Source organism: Oncorhynchus tshawytscha, linkage group LG20 (assembly GCF_018296145.1).
Source record: "Oncorhynchus tshawytscha isolate Ot180627B linkage group LG20, Otsh_v2.0, whole genome shotgun sequence".
NCBI lineage: Eukaryota > Metazoa > Chordata > Actinopteri > Salmoniformes > Salmonidae > Oncorhynchus > Oncorhynchus tshawytscha.
This window is the reverse complement of record NC_056448.1, coordinates 30679872-30704632: the sequence shown is the minus strand read 5'-3', so window position 1 is coordinate 30704632 and position 24761 is coordinate 30679872. Positions and strand designations below refer to the sequence as shown.

The window sequence follows — 24761 nt, the reverse complement described above, 5'->3', positions numbered from 1 at the left end:
TATATGATGGACAGAGAGTAGCAGTAGCGTAAGAGAGGTGTTGGTGGGTGGCGGGACACAATGCAGATAGTCCGGTTTGCCATTGTGCGGGAGCACAAAGTGAGTTAAAGTGTTAAAGTTAAAGTGAGTATGCATATATGATAAACAGAGAGTAGCAGCAGCGTAAAAGAGGGGTTGGGGGTAGTCCGGGTAACCATTTGATTACCTGTTCAGGAGTCATATGGCTTCGGGGTAAAAACTGTTGAGAAGCCTTTTTGTCCTAGACTTGGCACTCCGGTACCGCTTGCTATGCGGTAGTAGAGAGAACAGTCTATGACTGGGGTGGCTGGGGTCTTTGACAATTTGTAGGGCCTTCCTCTGACACCGCCTGATGTAGAGGTCCTGGATGGCAGACAGCTTTTCCCCCAGTGATGTACTGGGCCGTACACACTACCCTCTGTAATGCCTTGCGGTCGGAGGCCGAGCAATTGCCGTACCAGGCAGTGATGCAACCAGTCAGGATGCTCTCGATGTTGCAGCTGTAGAACCTTTTGAGGATCTCAGGACCTGTGCCAAATCGTTTTAGTTTCCTGAGGGGAATAGGCTTTGTTGTGCCCTCTTCACGACTGTCTTGGTGTGTTTGGACCATTCTAGTTTGTTGGTGATGTGGACACGAAGGGACTTGAAGCTCTCAACCTGCTCCCCTACAGCTCCGTCGATGAGAATGGGGGCGTGCGTGGTCCTCCGTTTCCAGGAGTTCACAATCATCTACCTAATTTCTTGGTTACGTTGAGGGATAGGTTGTTATTCTTGCACCACCCAGCCAGGTCTCTGACCTCCTCCCTATAGGCTGTCTCGTCGTTGTCGGTGATCAGGCCTACCACTGTTGTGTCGTCTGCAAACTTAATGATGGTGTTGGAGTCGTGCCTGGCCATGCAGTCGTGGGTGAACCCTGAGTACAGGAGGGGACTGAGCACGCACCCCTGGGGGGCCCCAGTGTTGAGGATCAGCGTGGCAGATGTGTTGCTACTTACCCTCACCACCTGGGGGTGGCCCGTCAGGAAGTCCAGGATCCAGTTGCAGAGGGAGGTGTTTAGTCCCAGGATCCTTAGCTTGGTGATGAGCTTTGAGGGTACTATGGTGTTGAACACTGAGCTGTAGTCAATGAATAGCATTCTCACATAAGTGTTCCTTTTGTCCAGGTGGGAAAGGGCAGTGTGGAGTGCAATAGAGATTGCATCATCTGTGGATCTGTTTGGGCGGTATGCACATTTTAGTGGGTCTAGGGTTTCTGGGATAATGGTGTTGATGTGAGCCATGCCCAGACTTTCAAAGCACTTCATGGCTATGGACGTGAGCACTACAGGTCTGTAGTCATTTAGGCAGGTTGCCTTTGTGTTCTTGGGCACAGGGACTATGGTGGTCTGCTTGAAACATGTTGGTATTACAGACTCAATCAGGGACATGTTGAAAATGTCAGTGAAGACACCAGCCAGTTGGTCAGCACATGCCCAGAGCACACGTCCTGGTAATCCGTCTGGCCCCGCAGCCTTGTGTATGTTGACCTGTTTAAAAGTCTTACTCACATCGGCTACGGAGAGTGTGATCACACAGTCGACCAGAACAGCTGATGCTCTCATGCATGCCTCAGTGTTGCTTGCCTCGAAGCGAGCATAGAAGTGATTTAGCTCGTCTGGTAGGCTCGTGTCACTGGGCAGCTCGCGGCTGTGCTTCCCTTTGTAGTCTGTAATAGTTTGCAAGCCCTGCCACATAAGACGAGCGTCGGAGCCGGTGTAGTATGATTCAATCTTAGCCCTGTATTGACGCTTTGCCTGTTTGATGGTTCGTTGCAGGGCATAGCAGGATTTCTTGTAAGCTTCCAGGTTAGAGTCTCGCACCTTGAAAGCAGCAGCTCTACCCATTAGCTCAGTGTGAATGTTGCCTGTAATCCATGGCTTCTGGTTGGGATATGTATGTACAGTCACTGTGGGGACGATGTCCTCGATGCACTTATTGATAAAGCCAGTGACTGATGTGGTGTACTCCTCAATGCCATCGGAAGAATCCCAGAACATGTTCCAGTCTGTGATAGCAAAACAGTCCTGTAGTTTAGCATCTGCTTCATCTGACCACTTTTTTATAGACTGAGTCACTGGTGCTTCCTACTTTAATTGTTGCTTGTAAGCAGGAATCAGGAGGATAGAGTTGTGGTCGGATTTACCAAATGGAGGGCGAGGGTGAGCTTGTGGGGTATGCATGGGTTTCTGAGCTGTGTGCCAGTAGTTCAAACAGACAGCTCGGTGCATTCAACATGTCAATGCCTTTCACACAATTTTCACACAAGTCCCTCTTTGTGGCACGTGACCACACAACTGAACAGTAGTTAGGTCCTGTAGGACCTGCCTTGTGTGTTGTTAATAAAATAAATAACAATAAATAAATAAAAACCTGCCTTGTTGATAGTGCTGTTAAGAAGCCAGAGCAAAGCTTTATTGTGGAAAAACTTCTCCCCATTTTAGCCACTGTATAAATATGTTTTGACCATGACAATCCAGGGTTACTTAAGTAGTTTAGTCACCTCAACTTGTTACATTTTCACATTATTCATTACAATATTTAGTTGAGGTTTAGGGTTTAGTGAATGATTTGTCCCAAATACAATGTTTTTAGGTTGGAAATATTTAGGACTAACTTGCCACCCACTCTGAAACTAACCTTAACTCTTAAGTGTTGCAGTCATTTCAGTCGCTGAGATAGCTGACGTTTACAGCGTTGAGTCATCCGGTGACAACGAAACTGACGGAAAACTTCAAGGGACACGCTGACAGTGCTGTCGTTTTATATATCACCAGCAGAGGACGTGCCTGTTCTATTTTACACAATGACTGTATATGAAGATTTTAGATAAGCATCACTACGCCTACTCAGTTTTTCAGTTTAGTGTAGACAAATATGTTGCCAATAACATTCCGTTTCCAACACTCCCTCTCGGCAGATTAGTGACGCAAACTTTATCGCACTTTTTAAACGAGTAGGCTACATCGTTTTTACATGTTCAGTATTTTGTTTACTAACACTTTAATTTATATATGGAATCTATCTTGGCTTGAGAAAGAGAACCAGACTGTACATCTTCTGGGGATGATTAAACCTGTCTTTGTAGACGGATTGTTTGAATAAGGAAAAGGAGAGAAAAACGAAAGTTGTTCCAGTTGTGATTTTTTGTTGTTGTTGTATGGTCCACATCCCTCTGCAGCAATGGAGATAGATAGTATGGTGGCGAACAGCGCACTCATCAGAGCCAGAGGAGGTAAGAAAGACACCTATATAGGTGCAGTAAAAATTAACGCTGCAGTAAATACTAGCCTACTACTTCATATTTCACCATACAATACTTTTTTTTTAGCAAGCACACACATTTTCTGTTTGTCACTTGTCATCATGTCTGTCTTTATTTATTAGTTGTATCTTTAACCAGGGAAGTCAGTAATGATTGATGTCTCTTATAGTTAGTTGGAGAAGTTTAGAGAAACATAAAAAGACAAGTTAGAGGCAACCTGTTTGCACCTTGATTGAGTAGTGGTGTGTTCAGAGCTCAATATTATTCCAGTTTGTGTTGCCCTCTGTTACAGTGCTGTGGTGTCACAGGTGAGTAGGGTGGGTTGCAGTAGGCTACATTTTATGGGTGAGATTGCAGTGCACCCTTGTAATTCTTAACCATATTGCCATTCTTATGAATGTGTTGCTCCCTTCTGAGGAACAATGTATGTGGTGAAGGAATGAAGAAAGGATGTATGATGAAAGAGGACTGGTTGATTGTGGAGTGGGGGATGGAGGCTCCCTTCTGAGGAACAATGAATGTGGTGAAGGAATGAGGAAAGGATGTATGATGAAAGAGGACTGGTTGATTGGGGAGTTGGGGATGGAGGCTCCCTTCTTTTTGGGGGATTCTTTTTTCTTTACATACTGAATGTATTGTTACTTTTTGGCTCTGTGATGCAAACAAACTATTAAATGATATGAATGTGTGTGTTGTGAATGTGCCCCCCAACAAGAAAAAAATGTATAAAGATTTGATCACAAACAAAAGTGGACTGATTGACACTTAGAATGAACTAGCAGGGATTTTATACAGTACTACTTCCTCAAGTTTCTTTTTCCCATATACACACACGCACACACACTTCATTACTTGAAATATTCACTTATCTAGCCTGCTTTCACCATCTAAATGATGTCAGATCAGTGATTACCTCAATGACGTGGTAGGGGATTCATCACATCACATTCTTTAGAAGCAGGATGTAATAAATTAGCTTTCTCTCCTTGTTAAACAACCCCAATCTCTCTCGAAAGCAGGTAGAAAGTCAGATGTCTCTACTAATAGATATCCTGTTTGTATTTTATGGGTCATGGGTGAAACCTTGCTAAATGTAGTAGTAGCCACACACACCATATATTAAGATGCAACACATTTTGCTACAGGCTACAGGAGAAATCAATCCTTTGGGTGGATGATGTGGAGCAGTTGCCCAAGTACACTCATATTGTATGTGTCACAGGAAAACACACACACACTATGTGTTTTGGTGAGCTGAACAAATGTCTGGTGGCAGGCTCAATACAGCTGTGTGAAAGGTAGCAGGGTGACAGGCTCAATACAGCTGTGTGAAAGGTAGCAGGGTGACAGGCTCAATACAGCTGTGTGGAAGGTAGCAGGGTGACAGGCTCAATACAGCTGTGTGAAAGGTAGCAGGGTGACAGGCTCAATACAGCTGTGTGAAAGGTAGCAGGGTGACAGGCTCAATATAGCTGTGTGAAAGGTAGCAGGGTGACAGGCTCAGGGTTGTATGTGTGTGGGAAGAGTGAGGTCACAAACATAACCAACAGGTTGGATGCCTTCCTAGGATCTGTGAATATCATCATCAGTAGGTGACACCTGTTGGCAGGATCAGCAATTTTATCACAGTGCTGCACTGTGTGTGTGTGTGTGTGTGTGTGTGTGTGTGTGTGTGTGTGTGTGTGTGTGTGTGTGTGTGTGTGTGTGTGTGTTTGCAGTGCTCTGTGGTCCAACAGGTTTGTTCCTGCTCTATACCTATTTATAGATTTCTCTTTGGAGTGGATGGATGCCAGGGCTGGAACCTGACTGACGAGGAACTACTACACACACACACACACACACACACACACACACACACGCACACACGCACACACACACACACACACACGCACACACGCACACACACACACACACACACACACACACACACACACACACACACACACACACACAGAGGACCAAAGGCTGTTGTTGACAGACTGATTGTAGTCTTTTTTTTCTCAGTATGTTGAGGTGAACAGGTAAACAGGAAAGACCTTTAGGTTATAAGGTTGTAACTATACAACTACAAGGATGAATCGGTCTAGTTGGATATGTTTGGTCTTACTGCTGATAGTTTTTATTTCTTTGTTTTCTTTCTGAGGCCCAATTTTAACATATTACATAAAACACATAACCAAAGAGTTGAATGAGCTCACATGCTTTTGGGTATGAAAAACAATAAATGAATGACAGGTCAACTGTAATATCAAATTTGTCATACTATTTTTCCTTCCCCATTTTAGCAGATGCTCTTAACAGAAGAATTAGGGTTAAGTGCGTTGCACAAGTGTACGTCAACAGACTCTTCACCTTGTTGTCTTGTGGATTCGAACCAGCGTCTTTTCAGTTACTGGCCTAATGCTCTTCACCGCTAGGCTATCTGTCACCATTTCTTACCTCCTTCTTTCACCCTTCTCTCCCCTGTTCCATCTCTCTCTAGGTGGAGGGGGAAAAGGCAGGAGTTGGAAATGGAAAGACATGCTGCGCTTCCCTCACATCAGCCAGTGTATGGAGCTGGCAAAAACCCTCGGTCAGTGTGTGTGTGTGTGTGTGTTTGTGTTTGTATGTCTGTGCATGCATGTTTTATACGTGTAATGTGTGTGTTTCAGAGCGAGACTACTACAGTCTGTGTGTGAAGCAGCCTATCGGCAGACAACTATTCCGTCTCTTCTGTCAGAGCAAACCTGAGCTGCAGCACTGCAACTCCCTATTGGACCAAATGGTATGATCCACTATAGGCCTTATTCACTATGGAAGAGGTGGTATGGTCCATATTGTGGGAAATGATCAGATATAATTCTGCAAGCAGGTTTTACAGTACGCACTGCTGACAGACCGGTGTCACAGCAAAGTGATGTCATATATCTGAACGGTGTGTGTGTTTTTGGGCACACAGCCAGGAAATAATTCTAGTATGATAACATTCTTAGAAATGGTATGTTACTGTAATAAAAAAATAAGTTATGTCTGCTGGGTTAAAAATAACTGTTATTCATAACTCTCTGCTTTTCCTCATTGGCCTGGGCCTTGCTGAAGGTTAGTGACCTGGGTCATTCATGAAGAATGATCCAGCAATCCGAATAAAATACAAAAAATACCAATCAGCGTCAGATAATAGACAGGGACAGGGACCATAAAAATGTCATTATTCATGTTGACAAAACAAGAATTATAAGTCCAGAAATGTTTGCATTTCTACAGGGGGAGTATGAGGTGAAGTCAGATGAGGAGAAGAGGAGTTTTGGCATGCAAATCATTAACAGGTTCCTCAGTAGACAGGTACCGTCTTTAAACACTCTCTCTCGCACACACCCATACACACACACATACACACACTAAAGGTTGATTTCTCACTTGAGATTTTTGCAAGTTAATTGTATATGTGCATGTTTCCTTGCCAGTCATCTGAGTGTGTACAGGTAGTAGAGCGCTATGGTGAGAGGTGTAGGGAGAGTCTGGAGGAGCAGCACAGTAGAGAAGTCTTCATTGACTGCACAGAGTAAGTCTCTCTGACCTTTACCCCAATGTCCTCCATCTTGCTCTCACCCTTCCCTCCCCTATCTGTGAGGGGCTGTGTGTCCTGGGAATTCACCTCCGCTTACTGTGTTTTTACAGTGACCTCCATGAGTACCTGAGCGGTGCCCCCTTCCTTCAGTACCAGCAGAGCATGTACTTTGACCGTTTCCTGCAGTGGAAGATGGTAGAGAGGTCAGTGCATATGGACATGTGTGCGTTTGACTGAATAATCAAACTAAGTGAGAGATGACCACAAATGCTTGACACCAGTCACTCTGTGTATTTCTCTCCCCCCAGACAGCCTGTTACCAAACACATCTTCAGACAGTACAGGTTGCTTGGCAAGGGAGGCTTCGGGGAGGTAAGGCTGCTTTCACTACACTTTTAGAAAAAAGGGTTCCAAAAGGGTTCTTCGGCTATCCCCATAATCGGCTTTCCCTATAGGAGGACCCTTTTTTGTTCGAGGTAGAAACCTTTTTGGTTTCATGTAGAACCCTCTGTGGAAACGGTTCCTCATTTAACCCAAAAAGGTTTTACCTGGAGCCAAAAAGGTTTCTTTGAAGGGTTATCCTATAGGGACAGCCGATGAGCCAATTTAGGTTCTAGATAGCACCTTTTTCCTCAGAGTGAACAGACGAACATGTTTTCACAATTTTTCTGAGAAAAATCCCAAATCAGAAAACATTGACCCAACTCTAACTTCAGATGCACATGTGTAACAACAAATTTGATAGAGAGGATTCGTCTCATACAATCTCCCCCTCTCTCTATCCTTTTCTCCCTTCCTTCCTCCCTCCCCTCTCCCCCAGGTGTGGGCATTCCAGGCACGTGCCTCTGGGAAGATGTATGCATGTAAGAAGCTGGAGAAGACTCACGTGAAGAAGGGGAAAGGAGAGGCCATGGCCCTCAATGAGAAACAGATACTAGAGACACTTAACAGCAGATTTGTGGTAGGACTCTCTCTCCATCCTCTTCTCTCTCTTTCGATCCTCTTCTCTCCATCCTCTCTCTCTCCCTCTCTTCCACTTCTCTCTCTCTCCATCCTCTTCTCCCTCTCTCCATCCTCTTCTCCCTCTTTCCATCCTCTTTTCTGTCTCTCTCTCTCCATCCTCTTCTCCCTCTCTCCATCCTCTTCTCCCTCTCTCCATCCTCTTCTCCCTCTCTCCATCTTCTTCTCTCTCTCTCTATCCTCTTCTCTTTCTCTCCTTCCTCTTCTCTCTTTCTTCATCCTCTTCTCACTCTCCATTCTTCTTTCTCTCTGTCTCTTTCTTTCATTCTCTCTCTGTCTCTCTGTGTCCTCTAACGCTCCGTCTTTCTCTCTCTAGGTCAGTCTGGCGTATGCGTATGAAACCAAACAGTCTCTCTGTCTGGTGCTGACCATAATGAACGGAGGAGACCTGCGGTTCCACATCTATAACATGGGTACTTCAGGCCTGGAGCAGGACAGGGTTCAGTTCTATGCTGCTGAGGTCTGCTGTGGTCTCCACCACCTCCACCAGATGAACATTGTCTACAGGTTAGTAGACACTGGCTCCATCCTGATTCTACATCCTTTTTAAAAGCGTAAGATCGGTGTAAGCATTGGCTGGAGGGAGTGTCCATCATTGTTAAATCCCTGCGAGAAAGTGTTTGCGCATATTTTGCACACTTCTGGAAAAGGGTGGAGAAGTCTCAGTATGCTAAAATGGATTAATGTGACATTGAAAAGGCATTGTACTGATTTCTGTTCTTTGTTTTTTGTTTCAGGGATCTAAAACCAGAGAACATCCTTCTGGATGACAATGGTAGGCACACTTGAATGATATCACAATCAATACATGTGCTTCAGACACAAATAATTCTTCCTTATTCTTCACATTCTAGCCATGTAGGATCTACCTTTAGAAAGTATTCACACCCCTTGATGTTTTCCACATTTTGTTGCGTTACAAAGTTTTTTGTCAACAATCCACACAAAATACAATGTCAAAGTGGAAGAAAATGTAGATTTCTGACATTTTTATTCATGGTATTTTGTTATTATTATTTAACTAGGCAAGTCAGTTGAGAACGAACAGTGGATTAACTGCCTTGTTCAGGGGCAGAACAACAGATTTTTAATTTGTCAGCTCAGGGATTTGATCTAGCAACCTTTTGGTTACTGGCCTAATGCTCTAACCACTATTCATGGTAAATAAAACACTTGATTATATAAGTATTCAACCCCCTGAGTCAATACATTTTACAATCACCTTTGGGAGCAATTACTGCTGTGAGTCTTTCTGAGTAAGTCTCAAAGAGCTATGCACACTTGGATTGTGCAATATTTGCAAATTATTCTTTAAAAAATGATTCAAGCTTTGTCAAGTTGATCATTGCTAGACAGCCATTTTCAAATCTTGCCATAGGTTTTCAAGACGATTTATGTCAAAATTGTAACTAAGCCACTCAGGAACATTTAATGCCGTCTTGGTAAACAACTCCAATGTATATGTCTCCCATCAGACTGAACTATTCCTTTCTTTTTATAAAAAGAAAAAAAACTCCCATGTCCTTTCCGATGACAAGTAAACCCATAACATGATGCAGCCACCACCATGCTTGAAAATATGAAGAGTGGTACTCAGTGATGAGTTGGATTTGCCCCAAACATAACGCTTTGTATTCAGGACAATAAGTTAATTTCTTTGCCACATTTTTTGCAGCATTACTTTAGTGTCTTATTGCAAACAGGATGCATGTTTTGGAATATTTTGTACATTCTGTACAGGCTTCCTTCTTTTCACTCTGTCATTTATGTTAGCTCCCGAGTGGTACAGTGGTCTAAGGCACTGCATCTCAATGCATAGATGTTTCCCTGGTTTGAATCCAGGCTGCATCACATCTGGCTGTGATTGGGAGTCCCATAGGGTGGCCCACAATTGGCCCATCATTGTAAATAAGAATTTGTTCTTAACCTACTTGCCTAGTTAAATAAAGGTTAAAAATGTATTTTGGAGTAACTACAATGTTGTTGATCCATCCTCAGAGTTCTCTTATCACAGCCTTTAAACTCTGTAAATGTTTTACAGTCACCATTGACCTCATGGTGAAATCCCTGAGTGGTTTCCTTGCTCTTTGGCAACTGAGTTAGGAAGGACACCTGTATCTATGTAGTGACATTTAAAAATCGTGTTAAAACACTACTATTGCACAGAGTGAGTCCATGCAACTTATTATTATCAAACACATTTTTACTCCTGAACTTATTTTGGCTTGCCATAACAAAAGGTTTGATTACTTATTGACTGAAGATATTTCAGCTTTTCATTTTTGACATTATGGGGTACTGTGTGTACAGTAGATCAGTGACACAAAATCTAAATTGAATCTATTTTAAATTCAGGCAAAATGTGTAAAATGTCAATGGGTGTGAATACTTTCTGAGGGCACTGTAAGTTTCCCTAAGCAGGATATCCTGGTGATGAAATTTAAGATTAGATTTTCTCACAATCACAAACATGGGCGGTTGGTCTATCTGGAAGTGAATATACACTGTGTGACAACCAGTTCTAGTCTATTTTTAGATAATCTTATTGTTACCTGTTCCAAGCTTGGCAGCGTGTTTGGTAACTTGGAAGCACATGTAGACGATACCAAGCATACCACTGTAACTAGTAACTATCTCACATGATACACACATACACCAGTGGCGGTCGGTGCCATTTAAGATGAGGAAGATATTTTTTTTTCCCCCCTATACACACACATCATGAGTTTGCTACGACCTAGCCTATGAATGAAAGTTTACAATGTAGGTGCGGTCAGATCGAGAGAAATTTGAAGTGACAGACGGTGACAGATTCAATACTGCCTTGCACACTCTTGCCTGCATCTAACTGATCTAGAGTGTAATCATTAGTCCAACAGCTGCAAACAAGAGTTTTTATTGGACAGATTTAGTCATGTTTATCCCTGTTTCGTTCCATTTGCTTCTGTTTAAGAATCGAATACAGACAATGAATACATCCCTGATCACACGTAAAAACAGTTCATTTTCATAGCAGCCACGTTGTATTCCTTCTCGCATCTATGCACTCTACTCCTCTCACCTTTTCCCTTCGCTTGTGGAATTCAATGCACAACACATCAGCTGTATGTTACCAGGTGAAAAAACCTTTCCAAGCCAAACCATATCATAATCGCTACACACAGCCTGCATTATTGTCACCATATTAGCTAAAGTAATGTCATAGTCAACATAGCTAATAGAACGAAGGTGTTAGTAAACCCGCTACAATCATGTAGTAATGTTACAGTGTACAGTCAGTAAGCAGTTCAATAAGCAGTTTAGCAGTTACACTGGCGGGCCTGGTGGCAATAAACTAGTCAAGCCAAAAGCTTCTCTCCTGCTTCTCCTTCATTTTTGAAGAAATTAATTGTCTTTCTCTTTGAGTCAACTACTCACCACATTTTATGCACTGCAGTGCTAGCTAGCTGTAGCTTATGCTTTCACTACTAGATTCATTCTCTGATCCTTTAATTGGGTAGACATGTCAGTTCATGCTGCAAGAGCTCTGATAGGCTGGAGAACGTCCTCCAGAAGATGTCATAATTGCTGTGTAAGTCTATAGAAGGGGGTGAGAACCATGAGCCTCCTAAGTTTTGTATTTAAACCAATGTACCCATAAGAGGACGGAAGCTAGCTGTCCAGCTACACTGCAGAGTGTTGTTGAGGCTACTGTAGACCTTCATTGCAAAACAGTGTTTTAATTATTTGGTGACGTGAATATATTTAGTATAGTTTTATCTAAAAAAAGGATACCTTTTTTAATGTTTTACTATTTTTATGAAATTCACTGAGGATGGTCCTCCCCTTCGTCCTCTGAGGAGCCTCCACTGACACACACAAACACACCAGTACACACTGCCACGTCACATGCCAGAACCATCCTTCTCCTTCCCCTCATGTACTTTGTGTTCCGTGAGAGGTTTTCCATGACAGGGATTTTCATCAAATCTATTACGTGACATTTTCCACAAGTGAAAATCTCTTGAAAATGTGTGGCTACCCTTTGCTGTATGAATAATGGTCCACTGATCTCCCACTCCTCTCAGGGCACATCCGTATCTCAGACCTGGGCCTGGCGGTGACACTATCTGAGGGGAATCTGGTACGAGGCAGGGTGGGCACCCTGGGCTACATGGGTACGTGGCTCTAACCTACTGTACACTTTCAGGTGGTCTACTCATATCTAGCAGAATACACAGATACAGGGTGTATGAAAGATCATGAGAATACGTGCACACTTTTTAGATGCCAAATATCCCCATGGTGGTCAAAATGTTGCAACGTGTTTGCTATCATGATACATTTTTTTTACATCACAGTTTACCTCCAGATGTTGTACTATCACTGAGCCTCATTGGATATATAATTTGGGAGCAACAACAGTGAACCAACATTTCCAAACCCCTCCTTCTTCCCCTCAGCTCCAGAGGTGATTGGCAACGACTACTACGGGTTGAGCCCTGATTGGTGGGGCCTGGGCTGCCTTGTGTACGAAATGACGGCAGGACGATCCCCATTCAAGAGAAAGGGGGAGCGAGTGATAGGAAAGGAGATGGAGAGAAGGATACAGGAGGAGGAGGAGGAGTACGGAAAGATATTTAGCAACGAGACGAAAGACTTCTGTCGCTTGGTAAGATTACAGTTTTACTCTGATTTGACATGAAACCTGTCAACGAGCAAATTCTGTTCTACATTGTAACTGCATGGATGTTCTCTCGTCTCCCCTTTCTCTCTTCTCTCTTTCCTTCACTCTCTCTTATCCTTTTTCCATCTCTCGCGCTCTCAGCTGTTGACTAAAGACCCGAGAGATAGGCTGGGGTGTCAGGGGAGTGGGGTGTATGGGATTAAGTCCCATCCCTTCTTCAGAACCATCAACTTCAGGAGGCTGGAGGCAGGAGTCATTGAGCCACCCTTCAAACCGGATGTAAATACCCTAACTCAAATCAAATGTTATTTTTCACATACTTTGAAAACATGTGTCGACTAACAGTGAATTGCTTACTTACGGGCCCTTCCCAACAATGCAGAGAGAAAAAATAATAATAATAACAAGGAATAAATACACAATAAGTAACGATAACTTGGCTATATACACGAGGTACCAGTACCGAGTTGATGTACAGGGGTACGAGGTAGAAATGTACATATAGGTAGGGGTAAAGTGACTAGGCAGCAGGATAGATAATAAGCAGTAGCCACAGTGTTGATGTGTCATCATGTGATGAGTCAAAAGAGTTAGTGCAAATATGGATAGTCCAGTTAGCTATTTGTTGAACTACTTAGCAGTCTAATGTCTTGGGGGTAGAAGATATTCAGGGTCCTGTTGGTTCCAGATTTGGTGCATCGGCACCGCTTGCTAACTTTAACCGCTATAGTGGTTATATGTGGTAGACAGACTAAATAATCTGTAAAACTGCAATTAAAATGATATAATATGGGATGCTAAATGTTGTAGTAAGTAAGAATACTTCTCCCTCCCTCTGTCCTCTCCATCTTTCCACCCCCCTTCACTCTCTCCAGCCCAGAGCAGTGTACTGCCAGGATGTTCAGGACATTGATGAGTTCTCCACAGTAAAAGGAGTCATTTTGGGAAGGGCAGACAACGACTTCTACATCAAGTTTAACACAGGCTCAGTGGCCATACCCTGGCAGACAGAGGTCAACACAACATGCAGATTATTACATTTGATTGTTTTGTTAAATTCAATTACATTATACTTATTTCAATTAAATGTAATCATATTGGTAGCAATTTGAGGTTAGGTATGTTTTGGTCATAGGCTAATTGAGATTACTAACTACTTACTCTCCTATCCTCTCATAGATGATAGAGATGGGTTGTTTCAAGGAGCTGAATGTGTTCGGGCCTCAGGGTTCCAGACCCCCTGACCTGGACTGGACCCAGACCCCTGCCCCAGTGAGCCCCAAACGCAGCCTGCTGGACCGCTTATTCCGCAGACATGTAGGACACACACCTGTTGGTTGGGCTTCCTAATGGCTCACTCAACCCCTCTCTTCACTGCAACTGTCGTTGTAAATGAGAACATTCTCTCACTCAGTTTACCTGGTGTAGAGTAAAATTAATAGATACTGATTGTCTATGTTGTTGTGCTTGCAGCATTCGGAGGAGTCAGGCAGCAGAAGACACAAGTCAGACAGCAGCACCATGGACTCAGCTAGCCTGCTCAGCACTACAATCTAGTGGTGGAGGCACAGCACTACAGCCAATGGACTAAAGCCAAAGCTGTAACAGACGTTAGAGTGCCTGGGCCATTCCATCTATCGTTCACCAGCTCAGGCCAAAGAGACCACCCCCGTACGTACTATCATCCAGGAGGTGGTCATCTTATTTCTGCATGAGTCAGATCAGAGAGAACCTCAGCTAAGATTGTTCTGATTTTGTACCCGTGTGTTTATGTAACCTTAGTATAAAAACCTTGAAAACAAATCTTTCCAAAACTTTACTTTATTAAAACCAGCATGAAAGTAAAACAAAAGTAAATTGTTAAAACAAGACCAAACCTTAATATTTCACATCTGTAACCAGGTTTCTATCCAACCTTTTTATGCTCGTAAAGTACGCTGGGTAAAAAATGTCACATCAGGCCTGATGGAAACAGCAAATTTGCTGGTAAACTTTACAAATATCGACAAAACAAAACACATTAGACAAGGTGGGATATTTTTTGTGTCTGAACTATGCGAGTAATGGCGGTGGAAATGCTTTCATGGGCAAATATTGATATAATAACCATCATATCGAAGTAAATTTGAGAGTCACGTGATGACGTGTGTGGTCCTCACACTACGACTAGGGAAAGAATGAAGTTTATTAGGCTACAAATGAAATAAATGATGGTAAACTTCACAGCGTGGTGAAAGTGGAAGGTGATAAGCTTGGTGCTCCTTTCCAATACATATCGAGGGTCTTATTCTGGTGACATGAAGATTGAGGCATGCCATTTGACAAATTCAAAATAATCTTGCACTTTTGTTCATAATAATCTCACATATAGACTATACCCACACTGTATGTGCGAGCTGCTGACTGGACCGCACATGCAAATACTTGAATGGGCACATTCACTACGTAACACAATTTGTTCTGTGACAAAACCATCAGTAGAGTTGAAAATGCAAAACCCATTTAACTTGATTTTGTTTTTTTATTCGGTACATAGGAATTTAACCACAAAAGTTATTTTTATGTGCACTACGTCGTCACGCAGACTAATTCGCAACCAGTCAGATTTTTATCATATTTGCATGAAGATCTGTGGCCAATAGTATGGAACCCTAGCTTGAGACCAGCTGGCAGGTAATGAACAGAAACAGAATATGTTCATATGCTTGAAGAAATAATATCTGGAACTAAGAATATCTGGGGTGTTTGACAAAAATGGATAATGAATTTCAAACTTGTCCATACATACATTATGTTATAGTGCTGGAACACCTAAAGTGCTTCATACACCAAACTTGTCCATACATACATTATTTTATAGTGCTGGAACACCTAAAGTGCTTCATACACCAAAAAGAGTTGTTCAGACAAGCAAGTCTCATTTTAGATCACACACATCTTGTTCAATAGAAGGGTACAGCTGATTTAAGTTACCAATGACAATGTTTAAGGGACACCACAGAGAGACTGCAAAGTGTTCATGTTCAGGTTGACATCAACCCACCTATAAATGATGGAATGGACTCCTCCATGCCTTTCCAAACACAACTGGCCATCTGTGTGTGTGTTGATCTCTGGAGGTGTGCGTTTATCCTTCCCAGGGAGGGCTACGCCGTCCGTCCACGTCCGTCTCTACGTGATACAACATGTCAGCCAGTGTATGTTCGATCACTGCTCCCCAGCCCATATCACTCATCTGAGAACACAAACACACAAATCAATCAAACCGACAACCTCAGTGACATCAAAACTACAAGTATCTATATTTCTTGTCTTATACAAATAAAGTATATGTACAGTGCTTTCAGGAAATATTCATAGACCTTGACTTATTACAGCCTGAATTCAAATTGGATTTGATGTTTTTCTCTAACCCATCTAAACACAATACCCCAAAATGACAAAGTGAAAACATGTTCTTAGAAATGTTTACAACTGTATTTTATGTTAAATACAGAAACCATTTACATAAGTATTCACACCCCTGAGTCAATACTTTGTAGAAGCACCTTTGGCATCGATTACAGCTGTGTCTCTTTCTGGGTAAGTCTCTAAGAGCTTTCCACACCTGGATTGAGCAACATTTGTCCATTATTATTTCAAAAATTCTTCAAGCTTGGTTGTTGATCATTGCTAGACAACAATTTCTCAGGTTTTGCCATAGATTTAAGTCAAAACTAACTTTGCCAATCAGGAACATTCTTCTTCTCTTCTTGGTAAGCAACTCCAGTGTATATTTGGCCTTGTGTTTTAGGTTATTGTCCTGCTGAAAGGTGAATTAATTTCCAAGTGTCTGATAGAAAGCAGACTGAACCAGGTTTTCCTCTAGGATTTTGCCTGTGCTTAACAATGTTGTTGATCCACCCTCAGTTATCTCCTATTACAGCCATTAAACTCTGTAAATGTTTTACAGTCACCATTGACCACATGGTGTAATCCTTGAGTGGTTTCCTTCCTCTCCGGCAACTGAGCCAGGAAGGATTCCTGTATCTTTGTAGTGACTGGGTGTATTGATACACCATCCAAAGTGTAACTAATAACTTCAGCATCCTCAAATGGATATTCAGTGTCTGCTTTTTGTTTTACCACTCTACCAATAGGTGCCCTTCTTTAGAGGCATTGGAAAACCTCCCTGGTCTTAGTGGTTGAATCTGCGTTTGAAATGTACTGCTCGACTGAGGTTCCTTACAGATAATTCCATATGTGGGGTACAGAGATGAGGTTAAACACCATTAAAACGTAATTTAACATTATCATGTTAAACACCATTATAAGTCCATGCAATTTATTATGCTAATTTTTAAGCACATTTTTACTCCTGAAGTTATTTAGGCTTGCCATTTCACTTTAATACTATGGGGTATTGTGTGTAGGCAAGTGACAAAAATGTGGAAAAAGTCAAGGACTTCTGAATGCATTGTGTATGTGTTTGTGTACTCACTGGCTGGTACTTGATGTCTTTTGGAGGGTGTTTGAAAAGTGGTCCAAAGTTAACTGAAACCTGGGATAAAAGAGGGATAATCATTACAACGTGATTAAAAAGGAAGTGGGCATCCTTGGAGTAGATAGTGCTACATATCACAACACCATAAACCTCTGGGACATAGTATTACTTACAGTGCTGTGGAGGGAGATGGAAGGAAAATATAACCCTTCTAATAGTCACACACGCACACACTACTAACCGTGCAGCCCCGGTAGAGAGAGATGGCAGGAAAGTAGAGCCCCTCAAACAGGTTTTCATAGGCCAGACCCAGGTTAACCCCATTCTTATAGAACAGCATCTGGAGAGGAGAACAAATGGAAATCAACAAATGGAAATGCCAATCCTATACATATTATGTTAATGTATTTGATAAGGACAACCAATAGGAATCATAAAAATTGGCAGTGCATTCTGAGATAATCGCCATTGCTTTGAACGTGAATGTCTGATCTATTGGATGTAGTTCTATGCTGGAGCCTCACCCTGCTGGGGGTAACAGTCTTCAGGCTCTTCTCTGCCTTGTCCACATAGTCCTTCTCCTCAAAGTACAGGTAGCTCTTAAACTTAATCAGCGCCTGAAAGAGCACACACACAGGGATGAGATGTCAAGTCTCATAACTACAACAGAGAGTGGATGTCTGCTATTCACAGTTAATCATTAATAAAAATAGAAAACGTACCTTGTCCTTGTAAGTGTCCGGCAGTGCCTTGGCTGTCTCAGTGCCGTCTGGTAGTTCTATGAAGAAGCCCAGCGTGTCTCCCTGTCCGTAGCCTGAGGAGTAGTGTTTCCCTACAGACTGGTGGAACCGTGTCCCCTTCTTACTACGCCATGAGTAGCTGAACTTATCATAGCCCAGGGGGGCTTGCAGGTTACCTACAACACACACAGGTTACTACATATCCTGTCTCCATGTGTGTATGCTCGTTTGCGTATTTGTGTGTGTGTGTGTGTGTGTGTGTGTGTGTGTGTGTGTGTGTGCAGTACTAACCCAGAGGCTGAGACCAGCCCAGTCTGGCTGCGGTGTCCGGGGGCATCTCATCGATGGAGACCTCAAAGTACCAAGATCCTTTCCTGACACCGTGGGAGGCTCTGACCATGGAGTAACCCTTCTCCCCTGTCACTGTCAGACGGTCATCTGAGATCTTCAGCTGTGGGGCTGCAGACATATATACACACACACGCACAAAGACACCCCACACACAAACAGAATTCTCAGAGAATCTGACAATAGACATTACTGGGTAAGGCTAATCACGAGAAGCCCATATCCACTACAGGATTTCCTGTGTGTACCTCTGTCGTGCAGGGCTAGCAGTACTCTCTCGTAGAGACAGGCTCTGTAGAGGTCTCCGGGGATGGGTTTCCCAGCCCAGCAGTCCAGCTCTAGTTTCTCTGGGTCGGGGGCGTGGGGGTCCGGCTCTGCTAGGATGTAGCGGTAGCCATCTTTGTTGAAGGGGTGCTCCAGAGGGTAGCCATGGGGAGGAAGACGCTGGGCCGAGAACAGAGGGTCACTACAGAGGGAGAGAAAGGAAAAATGGAGTGAGTTAGTGCGCATTATGGACAGAAAGGGTGAGGGAAGGAGAAGTAGAGGATAGAGAGAGTCACATTGATGGCATATTATCATACATCCGATAAGTCTTGTAAGAATGTTTCAGATGAACTACATGTTCACTCATTAGATGATTCTCCAATATAACGTGTTCCTGCATATAAATACTTAGGCATTTGGATTTGACGTTTAGAAAACATAGAGATGAGCTGGTTAAGAAGCTAAGATTTAAAGTTGTCATTTTCTACAGAAACAGATTGTGCCTTTCTCTAAACAATGGGAAGCAGATTATTCAATTAATTAATAATATCAATTTTTATCTGTTCTTGAATACGGTGAAAATATTTATCAAAGTGTAGATGCCATCTACCATAGTGCCCTTCATTTGTTACATGTGACAGTTCTGAGACTAATCACTGCATCCTGTATCAAAAGGTTGGCTGGACTTCGCTAAAGACCCATAGAGCTCTAAATCACTCCCTTTTTGTTTACAAGGCCCCAGATACTCAACTAGTCTAAAGAAGGCTAGTTTTATTGCTTCTTTAATCAGAACAACAGTTTGCAGCTGTGCTAACATAATTGCAAAAGGGTTTTTTAATGATCAATTAGCCTTTTAAAATGATAAACTTGGATTAACTAACACAACATGCCATTGGAACACAGGAGTGATGGTTGCTGATAAATGTAGATATTCCATAAAATCAGTTGTTTTTTTGAACGGTAGTGTGTGTGTGTGTGTGTGTGTATATATTAGTTTGGGTATAATGTGTATATTTACATTGTATATAAGGGGCGCATCTGTAAAAGAGACCTTGGTCTCAATATGTCTTCACTGTTAAAATAAAGGTTACAAAAAAAAGTTCAGACCTATGAGAACACTAAGGACATCTGTGTTGTACCTGCGTGTTCTCTTAGCTGCTCCAGCTGTGGCGCCCTCCTGTTGTTGCTGCTGCTGCTTACGCTTGGCTCCTCTACCTTTACCTGGGCCAGGGGCCAGACCACCTTCACACCACACACACAGGTTACACTATAGAACACACACTTTCAGCACCATCAAAAAGTCACCCAGGAGGTACAAGCGTGGATTGAGCAGGGAGGGACACCACATATTAAAGGAGAAATGCAGACACACAGAGGAAGCAAAGGGATTAATTCACACCATGGCTGTGTCCCAACAATAACAGCCTCCTTCTGTCTTTCCTTTACCACTCACCACTGGGCAAGAAAAGGAAGGAGGAGGCTGTTCCAGAGTATTGGAATGAAGCACGGGAACTCAGGAGCAGAAAGCCAGAGGAAATTATATCATTCAATCAGTCCACCAATCATAAGCCAGATCAATCAAAAGGGTAAACGCTTCAGGGCACCAACATAAGCGGTGAGCAGGTGAGGGATGGGGTTACAATTGGAGCAGGATGAGGTTGCCTGAATATGCTGATCAAAAGGTCAGACTGCATTTTGCCCCTAAATTGATTGGGTAAGGAATGGGGAGACTAGCTGATCCTAGATCTGTGCCTTTGGGCAAATTCTACCTGGAGAGTTACGATTGCACGAAACACAGGGCTCAGAGGCAGATACCAAAACACCACATCATATTCACCTGAGAAAGAAGGTCCACCTGGAACGCAACACAGCATGTATATAGCATTTATAACATGAGAACTTTTTAGGGCTTCTTCAGTGTGGTATTATGCACTGTGACACATTGATAACTAATTCCATGAAAAACAATGTGTGTGTGTGTGACATGTGTTGTGTGTTTAGTGAGAATGTGTTGATGTGCGACAGTGTGTGTTGATGTGTTTAGAGTTACCGTTGAGCCCTCCAGGAGTGGGAGCAGTGGTGGTCTGTTTCTGGTTGTCGTAAGACGGTCCAATGTTGCCCAGGTCCTGAGATGAAAAATCAACCAACTGTCAGCATCACTGTTTGTGTGGGTATATGTCTGATGTGTTTTCCTACCTGGTCCAGCAGGCCAAACTTGGGGTAGTCCTCCTCTGGGTCCTTACTGCCTGGGTCTGGGTGCTCCTTCACCAAGAACACATCCCGCTCTTTACTCTGAAACCCAAAAAAGTCAAATAAAGACAGGATCTGTTTCTAAATGAAAGTCCACATACTTTTTCCAATGGTGTAATAGTGAAGGTTTAGTGTGATGTGTGTCGTTTGGTGCATCTGTGTAAGTCAATTGTTGCTCTCATACTCACCATGGTCTTGACTAGGTTGTTGGGCCATGTAAGTTTTCCAGGTCTCTGTCGGGTGGTCATACACTCCCAATACTTATCAATGAACGGGATGATGTCCTGCAAGGAAAGAGAGTGTGTACCGGAAAATATTACATTAACATATCCAGTGTTTTAAGCATATGAAAAACATATGCAAACTGTGTGTAATATCTTGACATGTAAAATCAAGCATTTCCAAAGATCACAAATTTGCTTCTCAAAGTGTATCGATGTGGGTTCTATGTTGGGACTGTTGAGAGGACTGACCTTGTCTTTGGAGAACATAGTCTTGGGGTGCTCCTCCTGAGTCCTGGAGCTCCATGTGAGGTTAGCCAGAGCAGTCAGACACATCTCCTTCAGGTCTGAAACACACAATGACCCCCAATCAGTGCATCAATCAATAACAGACCATCAATAATCACCAAACTCTCACACACACAGAAGTGTATCAGCTGAATGAGAAGACCCACTGGCTTGTTTCCGGAGGAAGTAGGTGTTGCCACTGTGATGACACACGTTACAATGGAAAACATAGTTGGTCATGAAAGGCAGACACGTCCTGGAGAGAGAGAGAGGGAGCGAGAGAGAGAAAGACTAATCAAAAACCTTGATCCTGAAATGTTTTATTTCAACCAGTAGCTACCTGGTTATTCAAGCTCAAGGGGGCTAATTCAAGGTCTAACAAGCTTAGTCTTAGAATCAATTAGCCAAAGGCCTCTATAGTTTGAGTTACAAAGTGAGCTAGACATACGCGGTGTCAATGCTGAAGGTGTCAGCGGTGAACCACTTCATACAGAGAGCACACTGCAGCTCCACCTCTCCCTGGTGCCTGCCGCTCTCCTCGTCCCCAGAACCTGTCTGGGTGTCAGCTGCCTCCAAACCCTCACTACCCGGATCCTGAGGAGGGGAACACAGGAAAAAGTATTCATTATTGCTCGTGTCGGTGAAAAGAAATGCCCAGAGAACTGCTATATTAGAGGTGTAGTACCATGGCCTCTTTGCCATTCGATGACTCAGTCTCCAGGTTGCCTGTCAAGTCCCCAAATCCAGCATCACTGAAAGTAAACAAAGATATGACATGAACTGGTTAACATTAACACATTATGGTGACAGCTGGGATAACTGATCTGCCATTAACCTTCATATTCTTATATTTAAGACTAGCTGTGGACCATCAGCATGCGTTGGGACTGCGCTTATATGGACCAGAGCTAGTCTGGCGGTATAACAAAGTGCTCAAAGGTCATTTATTTAATATTTTGGATACATGACCGTTTATGTACACAGAGAAAAGTTTGTCAGCACTCAGGGAGATTTTTCCTTTTGTAAGTAACAATAGTAATGGAGAAAGATGTGTAGGGTTGAAGAAGATTCAGCCTTTAATGGCGCAATCAGCAGTTGTTACATCCATTTTTGGACGTATAACTTAATATGTACGCATTGATTTTTGGAGAATAACTCAAATGCCTCATGAGCTTAGCTCAATTGTTGTACCCCTTCAGAATCAAAAACACAAGCTTTTTTACTCAAATGTTTGTTGACAAAGTAAATGTAAACAAACACTATGACTATAACGTTATAGCATCAAGACATGGTTAAAATTATAATCTTGATATCATGGAGTGTCAGTGGTTGCATCCATAGTTCGGTCTATGAATTTCGGTGGTTAAATTTCTCAGCTTTTTACCTAACAGGGGCGGCGAAGTCGCTGTGTTATTGTTTCTACTGCTTAACTAAGCATCCATCTGCACGCCGCACGTAACATCTCGGACCAGAGCTAACTAGGTAGCTATTTTCCCTTGGTTTGCTAGCTATGTTCTGCAGGATTCATGCTAGAAGTGTATTTAGAAGCAGATATTGAACAAGGAAATCAACCTGTACCTTGATACTTTAACTAGTCGATTACAAGTTAGCTTACAAGTGGGGAAGGCATTTGAATGAGACAGCTAAGTTAGCTTGCTAAACAGCTAACGTTGGCTAACGCCAGCGGGCTAGTTTGTTGAGGGAAAGCTAGCTAGCTGTAATTGCAATATTTATGAATATTGATCTGGTTGTCTACCAACAAACATATATTATGAACCAAAACCCTGGTCTTTCACCGTTTTAACGGAGACTTACCCGTCCCCGGTCTCTGGTTCAACAACAGAAGCATTGGCCGCCTCTCCTTCCGACGCCATGTTTCAAATCAATAAAATATGACATCTCGCGAGACGTTTTGTTAGACGCAGAGCGCTGATCTAGGGTCAGTTTATTTTCGGATGTAAGCAAATGTACATGTATTGAGGTAGTTTAAATATGAGCCTAGATCAGTCACAATTACTTGTAAACTTCTGTGAAGTTGTGTCACGCTCTGGGCTGGTATTTTCTAAGTGTGATCATTGGGACGTCCCTACCACTGCTACGATGGTCCTCATAAATAAATAACCAACACTATTGCATTATTGTAGTACATATAAGTAATGTCATACTTTCCAGGTCCATACCCAAACAGTTCGAACTACTAATTTTGAAAATTACTCTCTCCAGAAATAAGTCTCTCACTGTTGCCGCCTGCTACCGACCCCCTCAGCTCCCAGCTGTGCCTGACACCATTTGTGAATTGATTGCCCCCATCTAGCCTCAGAGTTTGTTCTGTTAGGTGACCTAAACTGGGATATGCTTAACACCCCACCAGTCCTACAATCTAAGCTAGATGCCCTCAATCTCACACAAATCATCAAGGAACCCACCAGGTACAACCCTAACTCTGTAAACAAGGGCACCCTCATAGACGTCATCCTGACCAACTGGCCCTCCAAATACACCTCCGCTGTCTTCAACCAGGATCTCAGCGATCACTGCCTCATTGCCTGTATCCGCTACGGAGCCGCAGTCAAACGACCACCCTCATCACTGTCAAACGCTCCCTAAAACACTTCTGTGAGCAGGCCTTTCTAATCGACCTGGCCCGGGTATCCTGGAAGGACATTGACCTCATCCCGTCAGTTGAGGATGCCTGGTCATTCTTTAAAAGTAACTTCCTTACCATTTTAGATAAGCATGCTCCGTTCAAAAATGCAGAACTAAGAACAGATACAGTCCTTGGTTCACCCCAGACCTGACTGCCCTCGACCAGCACAAAAACATCCTGTGGCGGACTGCAATAGCATCGAATAGTCCCCGGGATATGCAACTGTTCAGGGAAGTCCGGAACCAATACACGCAGTCAGTCAGGAAAGCTAAGGCCAGCTTCTTCAGGCAGAAGTTTGCATCCTGTAGCTCCAACTCCAAAAAGTTCTGGGACACTGTGAAGTCCATGGAGAACAAGAGCACCTCCTCCCAGCTGCCCACTGCACTGAGGCTAGGTAACACGGTCACCACCGATAAATCCATGATTATCAAAAACTTCAATAAGCATTTCTCAACGGCTGGCCATGCCTTCCGCCTGGCTACTCCAACCTCGGCCAACAGCTCTGCCCCCCCGGCAGCTCCTCGCCCAAGCCTCTCCAGGTTCTCCTTTACCCAAATCCAGATAGCAGATGTTCTGAAAGAGCTGCAAAACCTGGACCCGTACAAATCAGCTGGGCTTGACAATCTGGACCCCTATTTCTGAAACTTTCCGCCGCCATTGTCGCAACCCCTATTACCAGCCTGTTCAACCTCTCTTTCATATCGTCTGAGATCCCCAAGGATTGAAAGCTGCCGCAGTCATCCCCCTCTTCAAAGGGGGAGACACCCTGGACCCAAACTGTTACAGACCTATATCCATCCTGCCCTGCCTATCTAAGGTCTTTGAAAGCCAAGTCAACAAACAGGTCACTGACCATCTCGAATCCCACCGTACCTTCTCCGCTGTGCAATCTGGTTTCCGAGCCGGTCACGGGTGCACCTCAGCAACACTCAAGGTACTAAACGATATCATAACCGCCATCGATAAAA

General features: G+C 43.2%; 2 protein-coding genes across 3 annotated transcripts; one reads left to right on the top strand and one right to left on the bottom strand.

Moving 5' to 3' along the window:
* The first annotated feature begins 2926 nt into the window (after nt 1–2926).
* On the top strand, nt 2927–14355 carry LOC112222429 (G protein-coupled receptor kinase 5). Its single transcript, XM_024385238.2, has 16 exons — nt 2927–3289; nt 5802–5891; nt 5971–6083; nt 6563–6640; nt 6763–6860; nt 6977–7069; nt 7175–7238; nt 7687–7827; nt 8203–8393; nt 8624–8661; nt 11954–12043; nt 12329–12537; nt 12694–12831; nt 13428–13565; nt 13732–13869; nt 14026–14355. Exons 1-16 carry the CDS (start codon nt 3238–3240, stop codon nt 14107–14109), a joined length of 1755 nt encoding a protein of 584 aa, XP_024241006.1. The 5' UTR covers nt 2927–3237; the 3' UTR covers nt 14110–14355.
* Nucleotides 14356–14357: 2 nt separating this feature from the next.
* LOC112222428 (set1/Ash2 histone methyltransferase complex subunit ASH2) lies at nt 14358–23084 on the bottom strand. 2 transcript variants are annotated; one of them, XM_024385237.2, is made up of 17 exons: nt 22962–23084; nt 21832–21898; nt 21595–21740; nt 21314–21402; nt 21111–21205; nt 20826–20921; nt 20584–20679; nt 20438–20513; nt 20225–20242; nt 19527–19629; nt 18372–18589; nt 18067–18234; nt 17758–17951; nt 17560–17652; nt 17277–17375; nt 17033–17092; nt 14358–15787 (listed from the first exon to the last, which is right to left on the bottom strand). In XM_024385237.2, the coding sequence occupies exons 1-17, from the start codon at nt 23018–23020 to the stop codon at nt 15680–15682; spliced, it is 1785 nt and encodes a 594-aa protein (XP_024241005.1). In that variant the 5' UTR covers nt 23021–23084; the 3' UTR covers nt 14358–15679. The 2 variants fall into 2 exon arrangements, with proteins under 2 accessions (XP_024241005.1, XP_042158424.1); XM_042302490.1 differs by lacking the exon at nt 20225–20242.
* Nucleotides 23085–24761: the final 1677 nt, after the last annotated feature.

Bases quoted from the DNA above. Each gene is read 5' to 3' on its own strand.
- LOC112222429 (XM_024385238.2), top strand. From the start codon at position 3,238: ATGGAGATAGATAGTATGGTGGCGAACAGCGCACTCATCAGAGCCAGA. The intron at 6,641-6,762 runs GTACCGTCTTTA...TTTCCTTGCCAG, and splicing joins ACAGGTTCCTCAGTAGACAG to TCATCTGAGTGTGTACAGGT. The intron at 12,832-13,427 runs GTAAATACCCTA...CACTCTCTCCAG, and splicing joins AGCCACCCTTCAAACCGGAT to CCCAGAGCAGTGTACTGCCA.
- LOC112222428 (XM_024385237.2), bottom strand. From the start codon at position 23,020: ATGGCGTCGGAAGGAGAGGCGGCCAATGCTTCTGTTGTTGAACCAGAG. The intron at 21,741-21,831 runs GTACTACACCTC...TCCCCTCCTCAG, and splicing joins CGAATGGCAAAGAGGCCATG to GATCCGGGTAGTGAGGGTTT. The intron at 17,653-17,757 runs GTACGTTTTCTA...GTGCTCTTTCAG, and splicing joins CGGACACTTACAAGGACAAG to GCGCTGATTAAGTTTAAGAG.